Raw genomic sequence first — 18,796 nt, 5'->3', positions numbered from 1 at the left:
ATTGATAGCTTAAAGATAAGTTAAATAATAAGTTATAGATATTTAATTAATCTATAATATAAACCCATGTAAGATTGACTCTCATAGATTAATTAAATTCAATAGGAAAACTGATGGAATTTGGCTAATTGTCATAATCAACCAAATTAATCATATTCAAAGTTTAATCCCAGTTTAAATTAATATAAAAACATAAATAACAATATATGTATTTTTTTATTAAACCCATTTTCTTTTGTAAAGTCTCACTATCAAAAATTTGAATAAGAGTTTATTTGTTCTAAAAAAAGTGCTATTTTGTTTTCCATTAATCAAAAGAGTAAAAACTTATTCCAGGCATTACAGGCAAACCCAAATTTTAGCTAAAAGTGACAGGGGAAAAAACGTTTAGTATTAAAAAAAAGACCGATGAGAGCTTCGTTCGAAATATAGAGGGAACTGAGAATGCGCAACCATTCTCAGGGAATATTGGAGGCTATTCCCGTTCCCTCTGTATGGAAAATTGAGGTTTTCAAAGGGAGTTAAAATAATATCAAATTTATACTAATTTACTTCAAAATACAAAAGTATTTGACAGCTAAAATTAGTTACTTTAGCAAGACTATCAATACCCTTTTACGATTATTGCTACTTTTCGAAATAAAAGAAAAACAAATTTATACTAATTTACTTCAAAATACAAAAGTATTTGACAGCTAAAATTAGTTACTTTAGCAAGACTATCAATACCCTTTTACGATTATTGCTACTTTTTCGAAATAAAAGTAAAAACAAATTTATACTAATTTACTTCAAAATACAAAAGTATTTGACAGCTAAAATTAGTTACTTTAGCAAGACTATCAATACCCTTTTACGATTATTGCTACTTTTTCGAAATAAAAGTAAAAACAAATTTATACTAATTTACTTCAAAATACAAAAGTATTTGACAGCTAAAATTAGTTACTTTAGCAAGACTATCAATACCCTTTTACGATTATTGCTACTTTTTCGAAATAAAAGTAAAAACAAATTTATACTAATTTACTTCAAAATACAAAAGTATTTGACAGCTAAAATTAGTTACTTTAGCAAGACTATCAATACCCTTTTACGATTATTGCTACTTTTTCGAAATAAAAAAATTTATTATCAAAAACCTTTTTTTTCTTAGTAAAAAAAAAATGTTATTTTATATCAAGTTTTATTCATAAATTTTTATAATGTTGTATAAATTTGAAGGTGGAAATCTGTAATAATTTTATCTTAAAAAGACTTGGCATTCTCAACAATGAATTGAGGGGTATTGCATCCAAATTCTGTAATTTGCGTGAGAGTACTAAGCTTGATTTCCATTGGGATACTTAATTTCGAAAAATACTGGGTCATTCGTTTTTGAACCTTTGCTGCCTTGACAACTTTATCAAGTAGGTCATCTAAACCCAATTGAAGCGTATTTAAGTTTGCTGATGAGTTAACTATTAACGATTTAATTTTATCAGTGAGCATTATACATTTTTCTGTATCCAGTCTGACTGTAGACTTTTTTGGCTTTTTTCAGATGGCAACGGATTTGAAATTTTGTCTCTGAGCCTTATATCTTGAGAAATTCTGTAATAAAATGAAGGAACGATAAAATCGATTAATTTCATCACAAATCGATCAAATCTCATGAAAATTGTTCCGCCAAAGTAGTAATATTTAATTTTTTTGTTAATCGATTCTGAAATGTTATTTGTGAGAGCTAAATTTTCATCTCTTTCAGCGGCTGTCCATCTTTCTTGGTTTGATATCCATTGATTTTGTATGTATTTTGAAAATTCTGGGAATTTTTCGGCTATTTCCAGAATTTTTTTGAAAGTTGGTTCAATCCATTCTTTCTTGCCATTTCTGCCGTATGCAAGATAGTTCATTTTGTATCTAATATCAATTTGTCTGAACTCTCAAATGCATAATCTTTCAAATTTTTTCTGAACGCCCTCATTACATGAACTGCACACCAATGAAGAATAACTTCTGGAAAAGAGTTGATAATCGCATTTTCGATTTCTTGTGCACAATCTGACATAAAATATTTTGGTTTTACTTTTGCCCAGTTAAAAAATGCCTTGAGACAGAATGCAATATTTTCTGAAGTGTTTGGATAAACGACAAATTGAAAAATTGGAATGCATGTATTTGGAAATTTGGCTGATATCATGTAAAACAACATTTTAAATTCAAGTAATGAATGGGTTGCATCAATAAAATGCTCTTTCACAATTTTGATTATGTCCAGAAATTTGAAAGAAGCATAATAAAAGATTAATTTCTTTGGTTTGTTGTAATTATCGACATCGAAATAAATTAAATCTTTTGGTGACTCTTGTTCTTTGATACCCTTAAATAATTGAGTTGACTTGAATTGATTATCATCGTACTTTGAATACCTTTGATCTTTTTATTTCCTTTTTCCTGAATTGTTTTCATTTGATCTGAAGATGCATTCAAAAAAGATGGCCTGTTAAGTGGATCATCCAGATCAAGTTTTTTGTCGCATTCAATTTGAGCCATTTTCGGATCACCCCCCTGTTTTATAAAATTAATAAGTACCCGACGATAGCATTGTGATAATGTGTGGTATTTCTTTGTCTCATCTTTGATTTGATTGTGATTATGTGTTCCATTATATTCTGTTAGGATATATTCTTCATCATCCTTTAGAAATGAGATACATGCTTCACATTTATCTGCACTGCACCTGAATTTTAATTTTGTTCCCCCTAAATTTGGATTTTTTTTAATTGATATGGACAACCTGCATGGCATTCGTTATCAATGACAGCTTTCATAGCATCTATATAAGATAGCCTTTCTTTAAGTTCGCATGGTGCATCGATATGCATCAAAAAAATGAAATGAAATTTCAATATCAAAAAAAGCACAAAATTTGAAAAAATTCACAAATCTCGGTTTCTGAAAGAAAATGGCCTCTTAAACTTTGTGCATATATTCATCTATAAGACACATTGTATCCATATATTATTTAGCCAACACAACTTATCTGGTATCGAGAAAATCCAAAAAAAACACAAAATTTGAAAATTGCTCGGTTCTACATTCAAAATAAATAGTTAGTATCCCTAAGTCGTGTACTGTGGCATTGCGCGCCTCCGTACACCACTTAGCGGTTTTGACACTTTACGAAACTGGTAACGTATATTTTACAACACAACCATAACACCAACTTAACCTTAAATATTTACAAAACCATCTGACACATAAATGACTTCACTAACGAATTGACTACCGTCCTCACTAAATAAAAATAACCTTATTTTTATTTTTTTTAAATTTTTTATTTCATTACAAAGACATGTCCGACTACATTTACTATGACTCTTTCCCAGAACGTTTCCGTGAACTATTCAAAACTCAAGTAAAACTGAGAAACATGCATTTTAACAAAGACAGACCCATTGACGATGAAAGAAACCCTGAATATATTACAATCCCATATGACGCAAAATTCATTGCATACATTCCTTATGGTCGCAGAGGAACGAAAACTATTTCAACAAAGAACAAAAATTATTTCTGGAGCGATGAAGAAAATTGCCTTATCTACATAAATGCATACTTAAATAAAGCTACATATTGTACAAAAGAAGGTTGGACTGGATTTGAGCTCTACATATACGACGACGATGGAAACAGACGTTGTGTATACCCATATGATAATATGTACCATTGTTTTCATCAAGCATTAAACGAATACATAGTCAGTAAGGGTCTCATTCCTGCTGAGTAGAAATGTTATATTTTTGTTCTGTCATTTATATAAAAATAAACTTAAAAATAAACTTAAAAATAAACTTAAAAATAAATGATATCACCACCCTCACACGTATGAAAACATAGCACAAAAATAAATTTAGGTGAAGTGGTGAGATCTCACCTCTTTTTTCACCCTGTTGAATTCATTGCTTTATAACTCTCTTCCTTTCTCCAACTCTTCTAACTTCTTCTTAAGTTCAGCAATGTTGTCCTCATGAAGTTTAATCTTTCTCAAAATTCCTTCTTTATCTAATGGTTGCTTTATCTTTCTAAACTGAACTCTACCATCCTTCATAGTATGAATGTAAAAACCTTCTGGAATAGTTCCTGATTTAATGTATTCTACCAAAAACTTTTGTTTCATTGCTTCAGTGACTTTATTTGTCATTTCAATCGAATAAAAATTTTAATATTAAATAAAAATAACGTTATTTTTTTCAGTAAGGAAACGCAGGAGTTTTACGATTTATTTGAGGAGTAGGTTCTGGTTTAAATGTTGGAGTCGGTTTAGGAGTTGACTTTTGAATAGGAGTTTGTACTTCCATAGGTTCAGGAGTCATTGAAGGTTTTGCTTGTGAAGGCGTTGGTTTTGACGTTGGTTTTGGCGAAGGTGTTGGAGTTTGTTTAACTTCAGCTACTTCAGTATTATTTACAACATTTGCTTTATTTCTTTTCAACATCATAACTGCTCCTGCTGTAGCTAGCAAACCTAGTGGGAGACCATATCTTATATAAGGACTTGACCAAATGCTATTTTTGACAGGAGCTGGTGGAACACCTAACCTTGGTGAGACTGCTCTTTGCCATTGTGCAGCTCGTAAGAAATATTCAATAGGTGCTCCATAATCGTTTGGTAAAGTTTGTTTCATAGATGGTGAAGGTTCACGAGAGCTTGATGAAGAACTCATTTATAAGCTTTAAAAATAAACGTTCATCCTTTATTCCTCACTGTCGTCCGTAGCTAAGTTATAGTCATCTAATCTTATTATGGGGATGCCATTAGCACGCACTTGAATGGCAAAGCAACAATCCCTCATAAATCCAATAAGTGGCTTTGGTACATTTTCAGTTGCTAGTTCAATAGGTCCTTTAACAGACAATTTGTATGTTATTGGAGCAGTAGATGTTTGACCTTGCTGGAACCAAAATCCACTTCTGTTGGAAAACCACATAAGAAATGTGTGTTGTCATAACTATCCCATTTATGTTCCACACTACCATCATCCACCAATGACCTCATAACATCTTCATTAAATCCTATCATATCATTGTTTGTATTGCAGGCGTTCGCAACCATTTCATAAAATACAGGTCCATATGATTTTTCAGGTTCTGCAGGCATATTTCCATAAGCTCCCATGGAAAGCTGAAGATATTTAAACTTAGGGTTCTCAAAATTAACATAATAGTTGTCTTTCTTTCTAAATAGTGCCCAAATACTTTTAACATTAATAGGCGTATAAGCTGCTGTAAATGTTGCACTTGAACTATCTGTATTCTTTGAGAATGAACCGTCCATAGGAATCCAATCCATAACTTTAACAGGAAAACATAAAGCCTCGTTTGTATAATGTTCTACAAGTTCTGTATAAATGTTAGGGTCTAAAGAGAATGACTTTGGATGAATGAAACATTCATTAAAATCCATCTTTGTTCGAAATAGTTGCTGGGTTACAGTTGTAATAGTAACTGTTCCACTAGCTTCTACTGCCTTCGTTATCATAGTGAATGGTTCATTCCATGGAACAAATTTATTTGTCGGTGGATTTGAATCTGAAGCAAATGCAACTTTAAGAGTTGGATTGAAAGCAATGATATCATTTACAGATATAGATGTGCATTGTAAGGCGTCGCTACTGAACTTTACTTTAAGCTGAATGTTTCCTGCAAAAGCTGGAATAAATCGAATAGCTTCTAATGGAAGGAATCTTCTAACAGGAATTCTTAAACGAAGCTTAAAATCAAATGATTTTCCTGCTGTAATTGGACCACTAACAATTTGTCCTGTTCTGCATGTTCCCGAATGACTCCATACATCTTCATGTCGAGTCTTTGAGAAAACATCTACTTTCTTTATTTGTTCGGTAGTTTGTGAGTTTGAAGTTATATATGCTTCTTCTTTGCGTTGTCTTGAGAATATACGATACGACCATTTGCAAGGATTTGATATCCAGCAACTGCATAGAAAGCGTCATCGAAACCAATCCAAAATCCTGGTGGGTTTGTTTTATTGAACCTGAACCAATTTCTTTATCTACAATAAATTGACCTTCCATTTTATACGTAATGAATGTATTGTAAAGGTCCAACATATTTTCACCAGGAGGTGAGAGATGAATGTTACCCATGTGTTATCTTTAGCAGTTCCAGGTTGTGATGGAATCTTTGCGTCAGAATATTTTCTATTAGTGTCACCAATTTGAACTGCATTGTCTATGATATCGAAATATGAGCGAATCTGATGAATATGCTCTGCTGGAGTAAATTCGTTTAGCTGTTCGTTCTGCATGTATTTACTTCAGATAAAAATATCTATTTACTTCATTATTCTCACTCTTCTTCTTGGTATTCGTGGTGGAAGTTGTTTTGTGACATTTTCAATGAACTGTACATTCTCTTTTGTCTCAACTTCTTTCACTGGTGGGTCAGGGTTCTTTGACTCGGTTTGTTTTTCAATGAAATTCACGAACTTTGCAATAAGCTCTTGGTTCGTTATTGAAAGTACATCTGGCTTCTTTTCTTCTGTTCTTTTTTGGTCTCAGTTTGAACAGAAGGTTTTATATGGGCTTCACCCTCGGTGCCATGCACCTTAATGTTGTCGCTCTCTGCATTCGCTAATGGAACCTTTCTTTTTCTTACATATATTTTACCATCTTTACTCTGACTTACATAATAGAAAGGATGTTGTATTCCTCTGCGTCATTTAATATAATAGACTCTCGTTCTGATTTTGACAAGCTCATTTTACATCGGTTAAAGTTTTAATTTTGTTTTTTATCTGCAGTCAAATGACTCAGACAAGCATACGGACAAGACCCAAGGGGTCATAGATGTTGAAGCATTGAAGAAAGAAATTCGTGAGCAAATTTTTCCGAACTGAAGGAACAAAAACAAGAACAAAAGCCAGAGAACCAAAGAGAAAACTTAGTGAAAAACAACTTGCTGCATTAGCTGCTGGAAGACAAAAGAACCCACGTTTGCTGGCGAAGAAAGCTAGAGAAGAAGCTGAAGCAAAAGCTAAAGAAGCTGAAGCAAAGAAAGAGTAAATGGTTTATTTTTATCCGAACTATAATGTATAGACAAATACCTTTATCTGTTGCGTTCAGTAGTGAAAACCCTGACGTCAAAATAAAGGGGAACAGAGTAACGTTTAAGTTTCCAACAGACTGGATTGTGAACATAAATGAAGAGAAGTACATTGGCATAACATCTATGTATATAACACGTGCTTTCAGAAAGGTTGACTTTATACTTCAAGTCGAGATAGAAAATGACGAACAGTCTTTAAGCGCCCAAAACATTCACATATACAAATACTTTAAAGACGATACAACATTGTTGCAATGTATGATTTCATTTAATGAGGTGTTCGAGAAAAAGTTCAACATTGAAGTACAAACTTTACAGCCTTTACGTGAGTTTCTTGCACAACTGAAAGAAGAAGGTAGTCAGCCACAACTTATAGACTTTCATTATGAATTTAATGAAAATGAAGATGGAACTCATGACTGTCAGTTTGTTATATATTCACCATTCAATGAAGTAGCTAAAAAGAAAGAAAATCCATTACGTATAAGATTTCAAATCTCTGAACCAAGTGATGATTTCAAGAATGTTTTCAATTATGATGCAATGCTTCCGAGGAAAAATGAATTTTCAAAGATTGTAACACCTGGCATTTGGGATAGAAAACAAGTTATATTATATTCAAACTTAAGTAAGGGAGTTGAAAATGAGTTCATTGGTCATACAAGAACTTCACCACTTCCTAACCCTAAATACTATAAATTAACTGGCTTCAATCGTGAGTTTTGGATAGACATGTTCTCCACTCATGACCATAACTGCCCAATGTTCTTACCTCCAGACCATAAGGACTGTCTCTACATTGAAGCACAACTCTTAAACTCTACCATCGCAGTATTGTAAAATCTACGCTAGTTTTATTTTTTTCTGAAAATTTTATTTGAGTGAAAGGCATGGAAGGTGAAGGATATTGGCAAACACTCGAACATGACAATGACTATGAAATTAACACAGAATATCCACACAATATTAGGAAAAAATCTACAGGAAAAATTGTGAGTGAATGGATGAGCGATGGATATTATAGGTTATGTTTAAACGGTCAAAAATACTTCAAGCACAAACTTATAGCAGCACAATTCATACTTAACCCAGACAACTTACCTCAAGTAGACCATATAAATCATATACGAACAGACAATAGAATAGAAAATTTAAGATATGTAACATCACAACAAAACAATAAAAACAGATGTAAAGCAAATGGTATAAATTATAACTATGTAGATGAAATTGGTGAAAACTCCATTGAAGTTAAAACATATGGAAAACATGAGTTCGATGATTTATACTATGACCCAGAACAAGACCTCTTCTATTTCTTTAATGGATTTCGCTATAGAGAGCTTCATGTAATGGAAAACAATAAATGTGGAACTCTGTATGTAAATGCATGGACTGTAAAAGGAAAACTTACAAAAATTTCATACAGTGCATTCAAACGTCAATATAATCTTATATGACCTCACTGCTGACAAAAATAAATGACCTTATTATTTTTCTCATTCATGACCTCAGAACTTAAGCTTTCTTATGAATGAAGTCTTAGTCTGAATAGAAAAGTTAAACTTTTCAGCAAAGCAAGGTTGACATGACTTACATAAGTCAAATCCAATCTCTTGACCGTCATAAAGTGCTTTGTAAAGTTTCATTAAACTGAACTCAGAGTCTTTGTCATATGTTCCAACAGGTATGTGAATGTTCTTATCTTCATTGTAATAGCATTGTATAGCTTCAGGAAACATTTCATTAGCTGTTAAAGCAAGGACGTCTTGTTTGACACCTTTGCAACGTGCATGGAATGCAACTTCATTCAAATCATTCGTGAGTAAGTCTATGTAAGTCTTCTTTCCACAAAATATTGACTTGTATGCTAAACTTTGTTTTCCAGGTGTTATTTCTGCAAAGTCGCTATAAAATTGACCTAATGTTTTACCAATAAGTTCTCTACCGTATCTCTTCTTAAATTCTTGAGCTAAACGTGGTATGTCTTCATTGAAAATATGCATGCTATCACAGTCCTGGTAAAATATTTGAAGTCCCATATCTTCAGCAGTACAGAATACTTCACACATTATTCTCTTCGACATTGACAGAATGTTAACACCAAGTGGACAGAAGTTAAAGTGTCTGCAAATGCTTTTCGTTAGCTTGAAAATAGTTTTATCTGAACCATCCAAACCTTCGAACTTCACTATATGGTTGTAGTTTCTGATGGCATATCTTATAGCATCTTTGTCATCTACTATGGTTATTTTTGACTCAATAGGAGATAGAATAGTTTTGCCATAAATACTGTTCAGAATGAGCTTTATATTTTCTTGTAAAGGATTTCCTTCTTTCTTATACTTTAACCTTAACTCAAACAACTTCTTTACTTCATCTCTTATTCTAATATCTCTGTTTCCATCGTAATAGTATCCTTGCAACACTTCACATTTGACACCTTGATATTTTATGAGGTCTTGTAATGTTATATGGTCAACATACATTAAACAGCAAGTGTTTGAACTTCTGGGAACGTTAAGTTCTGGATTTAGTTCAGGGTCACAAACTATTAAAGGAAAGTGTCTATGTATTCCAATCTCTGTTATCTTAATGAGAACAAAGAAGCCAGATATAAACTTTTCACCAATGGGTTCCTTTTGGTCGTCATCGAATAAATGTCTCATGAGATACTCTGTGCTTAACATCTCATCCTTCATAACCTTTGGAATTCCTTCTAAAGTATACAATCTTGCAATTGCTGAAGGATATAATGAAACAGCGTCGAAATCAGCAATGAGTTTCTCTTTACTCTTTTGTTTAATGTTATCTGACAACATACATCTTCCACCTTGAATGCATCTCGAAATAAACTCTCTTGGTTTATTTGAGAGGTCATATAAATTTCCATTCGGGAAGTATACTCTGTTCTCAAATAATTTGTTAGCAATTGAACAAATACTAACGTAGTCATAAACGTTTAAATCAAATTCTTTCAATATGTCATTGCGGAACTTAACAAAACCTTCTCTTAAAATTCTTACATCTTGTTTGCAATAAAATGTGCTATACTTTTCTAAGTCGAAGTGGTTCTCATCTATTCTGCAACCTTTGATGGAATCTATGTTTTTCATGAATGTATCTGCATCCCGGATAAACTTACATGCTTCAGAAATGACACCAGTTCTGTTGTCATTTGCTAACAAAGTACTGCTGTAGTAGTTGTATGGAAATACTTCTTTCGGTCCTGTTTGTAAGTTAAACATAGCAGGAAATAGTTTAAGCTTCTTATTTATAACACTGTAAGAGTCTTTTATAATAATTGCCCTTCCTTTATATAAGCCAGTTATTTGCATTGTTCGTGAACCTTTAATGATGGGAGTTCCTTTCACTTCTGTCATGTGTCTTAAGATGAAGTTTATATCATAACTGAGGTTGTGAAAATATATTAAACTCTTGTCAGGAAGTCGTTCCAAAAATTCTGTTGCGCAGTTCTGACCCCAAATGCTTTCACTCACTGAACCATCTTCACTGTCATAACAGATGTTAAAAGCTTTATGAAAGCCATCAGTACTGCACTCAAAGTCAGCAAAGAAAACGTGCTCAGGAATGAACTTGCACTTATTTTTATTTACTTCTTTTGACTCGGCTTTCTTCTTCAGTTGTACACAATACTTTGGAGCATATGTCAAATCTTTAAATGGTGCAAGGTTCTGTTTATATAAGTCAGTCGTATATGTGAAAAGTTCTCCATAAGAAATAGGTTCGAAATATTTGCACTCCCACAATGTTTTCATAACATCCCATAACGGTGTTGTTCTATCATAACGAACTACATATTTGTTCTCTCTCTTTGTATAAATCTTCATTTGTTTCTCAATGTTCATTCCACCACAAGCTTTGAGAATTTCTATATAGTTGCGAATGAAATATGTTGTCATTGGTAATCTTTCATTTAGCATGTAGTGGTCTTCAACAAGAAGTAAGTCAATAGTTCGAACAGTTTTACATTCTTTTGGTATGTATCTCTTTATTTCATTATGTCTTGAGTCATTGAAGTAACCAATGGTAACATTGAATGCTATACCAGTTGCGTCAGAAATTTCTTGTACTTTACTTTGAGGAAAGTCTCTAACACGAATGACTTCTCTCATGTGGTCAATAGTTTCTTCATTTACTCCAGCCTGAATGCAAGCATAAACGAAACAATTGTCTTCTGTCATAAGTGTTGCAGTTCTTTTGTTCAGTTCATTGAAGATTTGGTAGCGTTCAAGATTTATAGGTAATGTGCAAAGATACTTCCAGAACTGACCGCTTCTCTTCTTATAAAACTTCTTTTCACCAAGGATTTCATTCCAGAAGTCATCTATATCTTGTTTATCTCCTGTTTGTTTAAGTCTGTTCAATAATCTTTTCTGTCTTTCTGTCAGTGTGCTTTCATCTCTATATGGTCTCTTTTTTGGTTTGCCTTTCTTTACATCTGACATCGTTAAGCCTTCATATTCTGTTAAATCATACATCTTTATTTCAGTAAGATTCTTTATGTTTGTCAAGAAGAAGTCATAGTGCATTTCAACAATACCTGCAGCATTTGCTTCTATCTCTGATATAAAGTTCTCCTTCAAGAGCTGATGTAGTAATGTTCCAATATTATTGAGGTTTAACGTAGAACATTCATACTTTCCACCAAGTTTATAACATACCATCCATCTTTGTTGGGAGTTTATTTTAATCTTCTCTAAGAGTCTCATGAAAACCTTACCGAAATGTTTGTGTAAGTAGTCTCTGTTTGGTTCATCTAAAACTTCGATGTTAAAGTCAATGAGTCTATTGCCTGACTTCACATTTCTCTTCCTATTCTCTTCATCTTTCTTTAACCATCTCTCACCTTCTTTTGGTTTGTCGTCAATGGAACGAATGACATCGTTAGCTTTGCGAACTTGTTCTATAGCACTTTTAAACATCTCTCTTCTCTGTTGTTTCAGTGTGTCATCTCTCTTTCGTGTTTCACCAACGTTTGAGTTCGTAAGTTCAAACATCTCTTGACGAACATCATGAGAAAGAGCTTTACGAGTATGACCAACGTTCGCATTTGTTATGTCAAACATCTCACGCCTTACTTCATGAGGTATTGAACGTCTATGATATAAGTCAATAGCAACGTCATTTAAAGGAAATGCTCTTGCATTTATGAACTCATGAATTCTATCATAAGTTATTTCACCATTGTAGTCATTGAGGATGTCAGCGAGTGCTTTTTTGTTTGTCGCGTAATGTTTTGCAACATCTATGTTAGCTTCTGTAAGAAGTTGTTTTATTTCCGAGTGTTCTAACTTAGACAACTTCCGATACATCTTTAGTAGGAAATAAAAAAATTTCTTAGAAAAAAATTAGCTTAGATTTTTTAAGGCTAGTTTTAAAATATTTCGAACTTTTTATTATAATGAAACACATGCAAGATTGCAAGTTCTTTTCATACAATGCTCTCGCTACTGCCATCAAGAATGAGTTCAATAATGCTTCAAATGTTAATGTTATCTTTAACAAGAAGTTTGTGAAAGAATCTAAGTTTGGTCAGTATGTCAGACCATTAGCTATCGTCATTGACCGCAAACGTTATACTTCACAAGAGTTAGCAGTAGTTTTGAAACAAAAGGGTTTCTTCGTGAATGTCAAAGATACTCATTATACTGTTATAAAGAACTCTAACATTGACTTCTTCAGTATTGCTTTAAATCTTTCCGAACAGAAAGAATATAAGAAGGGTGAAACAAATGTGAAATATTATCCTTCATCTCTGAAGACAATAACGAACAAAGATGTTATACAAAAGTTCTTACCAAAGGTTGAAGAAGCTTCTATTGACATTGACGAAGGAAGTGAAATGGTTGAAGAAATAGACCCTGAAGCTATTTAAGCAAAAATATATTTTTTGTTCATTCTTCCTCTTTGAAGTTGTCGAAATATTCTGTTATTTTTTCCTTCAGTAGCGGTAAGTCTTCTTTGAATGTAAGTATTGTGCAACCTTTGATATCATAGTGTGTTTGAGGAAGCGTGTCTTGAACTATCTGTTTAATATCTTCATTCGGTGCCATTGAAATCGGTAAGTTTTCACGATAGAACCAGTTTCTGTCAGATTTATATATTTTAGCGAGGTCATAAAAGCTCTTGTTGTTTCTTCTCACTAAATGCAACATAACCATATCTCTATCTTCTTCTTTCTCCAACTCTTCAGCGTAAATCATATACTTATAGCTTTTTTCCTTTCCTTTTGGTACTGAACGCGGTATTCTTTTCTGTATGCTTTTGTCTTTGGATTCAATGACTTCATCTTTTGCTTGAAGTTTCTTTTCCATCTCTCCACGTTCTGCTTTATATAGTTCATCTAACATCATGAAAATATAACAAGCATAACGAGGTGAAGCCCACATTGCTACAGCGTTTACTAAAAGTCTATGAACATAATAACCTTTCAAACCAGGTGCCAAATTCTTGTGATTTTCGTACGGAATCTCTTCCCCCGGTTTTCCGAGGGAAGCAATCATATGAGGAAATTCTTCTAAAAGTTCTTTTGTCTGTTGGTTTTCAAACCAATGATATGCTTGCTTTGTAGAACGAAGAGCATTCATTATACTTTGCATTTGGTACATATCGTCTTTGACTGAACGAATGAGACGTAACTGTTTGTTATACTGTATGTACTCGTATTCTTCATTTATAGCTTCATGAACGATAGCAGTTGTTGTGTTCTCTAATGTTGACATTTCTGTTTCTTATATACAAGATAAAAAAATAAATAAAAATAAAACTAACTTTATTTTTCTGTGTTAAAGAAATGTTAAAAATTCATGGTTACATATGTGAAAAGAAGTCACGAACAAATGAAGGTCATAAGATTCAGCATATAATTCTGAATTGAATGGTGTGTCATACATGTCAAACAGTCAAGAATTGAAGGAGATACGAGGCTATAAAGATTTTGGATATTTTCTGACACACACCCTGAGGGAAAAGTGACAAAACACGACGATAGAAAAAAGTAACAAAATGAGAGAAAGTTGTTCCCCGACCAAAATGCAATCATGTTGAAAAAGTGACATTTGTAAAGTTGGACGATAGGTTTTCCTGAAAAAGTGCAAGTCTTGTTCTGAATCAGGACAAGATTTGTCTTGAAAAAATACAAGACTTGTTCTGAAAAAATACAAGACTTGTCTTGAATCAGGACAAAACTTTACAAAATGTAAACTTTACATAACCGTTTCTATCGTACATGATATTTAGTTGACATTGTAAACTATCTTCATGTAAAGTATGGCGGTTTGAAACCGTCGGGAACCTTCACTTTTTTGACGAAGTGCAAATCTTCACTTCGTGTCATGATGCAAAAATAATGAGTTCATTTACTCACAATATTTTTGTACAAAACGACCCCAAACTTTTAACTTCTTTTCTGCAGTTTCTAATGCTATCTTAGCGATTTCATATTCTCTAAATTCTCTCTTTAAATCTTCTTGTTCCCATTGGTCTAGTTCGTATGGAGAATCTCTATAACCATAACATATATCACGTTCATGTTCTAATTGTTTTTCATGCTTTTTTCTAACTTCTTCTTCAAACAAATGTTTTGCATTCTCTACTGTATCTTCGAGTTCTTCTTCATCTAATTTCTCATGAACTTTCTTGTCTATGGAGTCCATAATTTTTCCAACTGCTATGCAATATTTTGGAGAAGCCCACATTGCTATATAGTTTATAAGTCTTGGGTCTACATACGTTCCTCTAACCTGTTTGATTTCATCAGGAATTCCTGCATGAATTTTGTATAAAAAACAACCGCCGGAATTCAGACGGTTGCTATATTCTTCACAAAATGCCTTATAATACTCTTCCCAGGACTTATTTTCCAACAACTTTCTAAAGTCTTTCCTAAACTGCTGACACATATTTGTTGCATTAATGTAACCATCCTTGTCTCTACGTAAGACTTCAATACCATTATAAGTGCCTTTTGTGAATGTTTCGCCATTAGATTTGTTCGTGAACGTTTTTGCTTTGACTGACATTTCTGTTCTTACATACAAGATAAAAAAATTTGTTAGAAAAAATTAGCGTTATTTTTCTTTCATAAGGAAATGTCAAAAATTCATGATTTTCGAGAGTTTTAGACCATGTTAGAAAAGTGGTTAGAAAACGTGTTAGATCTAACATGCTAACATAAACATTATTTTTTGGTCATTTATGTTAAAATAAATGGTACCTTAATGATATCATGACTGTTCTCGTTCATGTCTGATTTACATCTAATGAAAAAGTTTAGAAGAATTTTCTTATTCTTTCTGGCATATTTTTGTCTTTCCAGTACTCCCGCTCTAATGGTCCCAGATGTGTTGGCTTCGACTCTCTCAAGTTCTTAGATGGTATAACATCTTCAACGCCTCCTTCATATCTTACTTTATAAGTGTCATCGTTTGTGTTATAGCCAAGTATTTCAATAACCACTCCTCGCTTTGCTTCGTCAATGGTTTCAGCAAGTTTGCCATTACTACTTTCGACTAATTTATGACGAGGATAAAACGCAATAGAGTCGTCGGCAGCTTTTATAAGATATCCATTACCTTGCGTAGAGTCTACGATATAATAATTTCGACTTAACCTTAAACGTTTCTTTGTCAACGGTTTGTCGTCAAGAACTACACGAACTTTTGTACCAGGAATGAGAGTAAATTGTGTTGAATTTCTGATATTTTGTGTTTGGCTTCGTTTCTTTTGTATATACTTTTCTTCTTGTTGTTGTGTCATTGAATTTGGTGTATGTCCTGTTGTAGAATGTGTTGAGGAATTATATACTTCGAGAAAGTGTTTCATTGTTTCTTCGGTAAAGTCTCGCTCTTGGTTTAAATCTCTGAGAGTCCTTATGAAGCGGTTTATGATGCCGAGTATGTTATGGTTATGGTCTTCAGTAGTGTAGTGAGTTATGTTATGCTTAATGAGAAATTCTGTGATTTCATTGTTGAGGTATGCACTGTCTTGGTCTGATGTTAAAGTACTTGGGCTATGTTCTGCTACAAACTTTTGTAAAACTCTTAACACTTCACGAGTTCCTTTATTTTTCATTGGATATGCATATGCTTTGCGAGTGTTAACATTAATGAAGATCAGGAATGGTTTATGTCCTCCTTTTCTGCTTTGAATGAGAGTGTCAAATTGGTATGCGTCAGGAGTGTTGGAGTAAATTGGTAAAAAGTAGTCGTAAGGGTTTATTTTTGTTTGATGTACAACATTTTTGTCAAAGAACTTTTTAACTTCAGCTCTGTTAGTAAATCCCCAACTTTTTGCTGTTTCATTGAACTTCTTAAATGACCTCCATGGATGTTGTTCGAATACTTCTTTCAAGCTCATTTATGTAAAGTTAAAGATTTCATTGAACACGGTACCATGCGAATACAGTCACAAATGGTGGCATATAATCTGCACCCGAGCCTGTTGGATTTGTTGTGAAAGTGTGTGAATGATTTCCTCCTGGTTCAGTTGGTCGAAAAATCTTTTTTCTGAATTGTTATAAGTGGAGATAAAACGTCATTGCCAGCTTCATATTCTGAGTTGTATAATGGGTGGTCTCTTAATGAGTGGCTATGGTCGCCAGAAAAGTTTGGAGTTCCTGTATGAGTGTGCGGTGGAAGGTTTGCTTCTTTAATTTTCTTCGAACCCCTGTTTGCTTTGAATATCTAGCACAGTATAAGAATTTTCTACAATCTGCTTCCACATACCAAAACCTAAAACACTTGCTGGATTTGTTGAATTCATTGACGTATAAATAGAACCAACAGGATATAATGTTTGAAGTATTTCAGTCTTTAATGTTTGAAGCTCTGTTTTGTCTGCTTTCTTATCTAACATTGTTGGTAGTTCATATGCTTCAAAGTTTCTGGCATGATCTTCGATATTCCTGCAACTGTTATCTAAATTGTTAAGAGTATCTTTTACGCTTGTACTTGGATTTTCTAATGGTGCACTTGAACCAAGGGTATAGTTCAATATTATGTCGTCTGCTCTAACAGTAGTGAAGGATTTATGTGTATGGTTCTTGTCAGCTTTATTATCATATAAATCTTGAGCAGTGAATTTAACATTATTTTCATCGTCCATGACATAAACATTTTTACAGCTAATTTCTTTCTTCGTTGTTATGTTTTCATTCGATGTTAAACCTTGTGGAAAGTTAGGAGGTTTATAATATAAAGCAGCCGCGTGCGGCGGGGCTCCACCCTCCCCACCAGTTCCTTCAACCGTTCCTTCAATACTTTCTATAGCAACAGTTGAGAAGGAGTTATGTGTATGTTCTTTATCTGCTTTTTTATCTAACATTGCTGGTAGTTTATATGTTTCAAAGTTTCTGACATGACCTTCAATGTTCATGCATTTACTATTTAAGGAGTTTAGTGTATCTTTTACGCTTGTACTTGGATTCTCTAAAGGTGCACTTGAACCAAGGTCAAAGTTCAATATTATGTCGTCTGCTCTAACAGTAGTGAAGGATTCATGTGTATGGTTCTTGTCGGCTTTACTGTCTAATGTAGCTTGAAGTTCATTTATATCGGAGATGTTGTGTTTATGAGATTTCAAAACTTTGTTCGTTGCGTCAAGTTCATCTTTGTCAGCTTTACTTTTAATAGCATCTTCAAAAGTTATTTTTGCCTTAACTCTCAAAGTAAATCTTGGTTCAACTAATACACCTTTAACAGAGAAAGTAGAGGCATAAATTTCATCGTTATAACTAAATGCTTCTGGTGCTTTACCTGTGTCATACTGTACAGTACAGTGTATGTCATAACCTTTAGCACGAATGAATTTATATCTTCTTTCATTAACATCTTCAGTGCTTATTTGTTCATCCTGTGTTAAATATCCATGGTAGTCCGTTATAATCTGTTCGTCTGAAGTTATATAATGAACATGGTTTTTATCTGCTTTTTCGGCTAATTTCTCTTCTATCTCATTTATTTCAAGTTCATGCCTACCACCACCTCCCGAAGAAGTATTTTTCTTCAGCTCTTGAAGAACGTCCACTTCACCATCTTCGGTGTCAATAATGAGACTTTGTGTTAAAACCTTTCCTGTCTTAATGGATGTTTGTAAAACTTCTTCTTCACCGTGTTCGGGGTCATGGTCGTCATCATATCTTGTGAAATCAGAGATGTTGTCATACATTAAGCATATCTGTCTCAAAAGTTCTGCTATTTGAAACTGGAACGAAAGATATACAGAACTTTCATCATCTCCTAAAGTCAAGTCTGCTTTCTTAAGTATTTCTTGAATGTATGCAATGAGAACAGAGTACCTTGGAAAATATTCGAACAATATTTCATTAGCTGTTGGTTTTGGTGGTTCTTCTGGAGTTTCTGTTGGAGTTTCTGCATCTCTTGACTTCAATGCTCTTGCTCTCAAAGACCTAAATGTTAGAGCACCAGGTTTTACAAAGGACTTTATAAATGCTTTAATAGTTCCTGGTAAGTTATTGTTAGCATTAAGTAAGTTCCTTATGCTTCCATCATGTACGTCCATAGCACTATGTAAAAAATCTATACTTTTCTTGTAGTCAGCAATAGACTGACTGTGATTTTTTAAAGATTTGTCAATACCTTTAAGCCAATCTTCATGCATGTCTGATACTGAGCCAAGAATATCATTTGCTTCCTTTAGTGTATTT

The 18,796-nt window shown here is 33.3% G+C and overlaps 8 protein-coding genes and 2 pseudogenes across 10 annotated transcripts, besides 2 other annotated features; 1 reads left to right on the top strand and 9 right to left on the bottom strand.

Annotated features, from left to right (window-relative positions):
- Positions 1-344: 344 nt before the first annotated feature.
- Positions 345-3,093: a mobile genetic element.
- TVAGG3_0779030 lies at positions 1,201-2,790 on the bottom strand (annotated as a pseudogene). Its single transcript has one exon. A coding segment is annotated over exon 1 (1,590 nt).
- Positions 3,094-3,967: a mobile genetic element.
- A 268-nt stretch (positions 3,968-4,235) lies between these two features.
- Positions 4,236-4,706, bottom strand: TVAGG3_0779000 (repellent protein 1 family; the record flags this gene model as incomplete). Its single annotated transcript, XM_001323870.1, has 1 exon — positions 4,236-4,706. One exon carries the CDS (start codon positions 4,704-4,706, stop codon positions 4,236-4,238), a length of 471 nt encoding a protein of 156 aa, XP_001323905.1.
- A 200-nt stretch (positions 4,707-4,906) lies between these two features.
- Positions 4,907-5,332, bottom strand: TVAGG3_0778990 (uncharacterized protein; the record flags this gene model as incomplete). The annotated part of the gene is made up of 1 exon (XM_051246258.1): positions 4,907-5,332. The coding sequence occupies one exon, from the start codon at positions 5,330-5,332 to the stop codon at positions 4,907-4,909; it is 426 nt and encodes a 141-aa protein (XP_051081733.1).
- Positions 5,333-8,970: 3,638 nt separating this feature from the next.
- TVAGG3_0778980 (organellar and viral DNA polymerase type B) lies at positions 8,971-10,355 on the bottom strand (the record flags this gene model as incomplete). Its single annotated transcript, XM_001286526.2, has 1 exon — positions 8,971-10,355. A coding segment is annotated over one exon (1,385 nt), but the record flags the coding sequence as incomplete, so codon positions are not given.
- Positions 10,356-10,438: 83 nt separating this feature from the next.
- Positions 10,439-12,053, bottom strand: TVAGG3_0778970 (organellar and viral DNA polymerase type B; the record flags this gene model as incomplete). Its single annotated transcript, XM_001280679.2, has 1 exon — positions 10,439-12,053. A coding segment is annotated over one exon (1,615 nt), but the record flags the coding sequence as incomplete, so codon positions are not given.
- Positions 12,054-12,532: 479 nt separating this feature from the next.
- TVAGG3_0778960 (uncharacterized protein) lies at positions 12,533-13,006 on the top strand (the record flags this gene model as incomplete). Its single annotated transcript, XM_051246257.1, has 1 exon — positions 12,533-13,006. The coding sequence occupies one exon, from the start codon at positions 12,533-12,535 to the stop codon at positions 13,004-13,006; it is 474 nt and encodes a 157-aa protein (XP_051081732.1).
- A 19-nt stretch (positions 13,007-13,025) lies between these two features.
- On the bottom strand, positions 13,026-13,853 carry TVAGG3_0778950 (KilA, N-terminal/APSES-type HTH, DNA-binding family; the record flags this gene model as incomplete). The annotated part of the gene is made up of 1 exon (XM_051246256.1): positions 13,026-13,853. The coding sequence occupies one exon, from the start codon at positions 13,851-13,853 to the stop codon at positions 13,026-13,028; it is 828 nt and encodes a 275-aa protein (XP_051081731.1).
- A 636-nt stretch (positions 13,854-14,489) lies between these two features.
- On the bottom strand, positions 14,490-15,152 carry TVAGG3_0778940 (uncharacterized protein; the record flags this gene model as incomplete). Its single annotated transcript, XM_051246255.1, has 1 exon — positions 14,490-15,152. One exon carries the CDS (start codon positions 15,150-15,152, stop codon positions 14,490-14,492), a length of 663 nt encoding a protein of 220 aa, XP_051081730.1.
- A 250-nt stretch (positions 15,153-15,402) lies between these two features.
- Positions 15,403-16,488, bottom strand: TVAGG3_0778930 (integrase core domain containing protein family; the record flags this gene model as incomplete). Its single annotated transcript, XM_051246254.1, has 1 exon — positions 15,403-16,488. One exon carries the CDS (start codon positions 16,486-16,488, stop codon positions 15,403-15,405), a length of 1,086 nt encoding a protein of 361 aa, XP_051081729.1.
- A 175-nt stretch (positions 16,489-16,663) lies between these two features.
- On the bottom strand, positions 16,664-18,750 carry TVAGG3_0778920 (annotated as a pseudogene). The gene has a single exon. A coding segment is annotated over exon 1 (2,087 nt).
- Positions 18,751-18,796: the final 46 nt, after the last annotated feature.

Source organism: Trichomonas vaginalis, chromosome VI, assembly GCF_026262505.1.
Source record: "Trichomonas vaginalis G3 chromosome VI, whole genome shotgun sequence".
Classification (NCBI taxonomy): domain Eukaryota; phylum Parabasalia; order Trichomonadida; family Trichomonadidae; genus Trichomonas; species Trichomonas vaginalis.
Note: the sequence above shows the minus strand (reverse complement) of the source record. Positions and strands in the feature narration are given on the sequence as shown.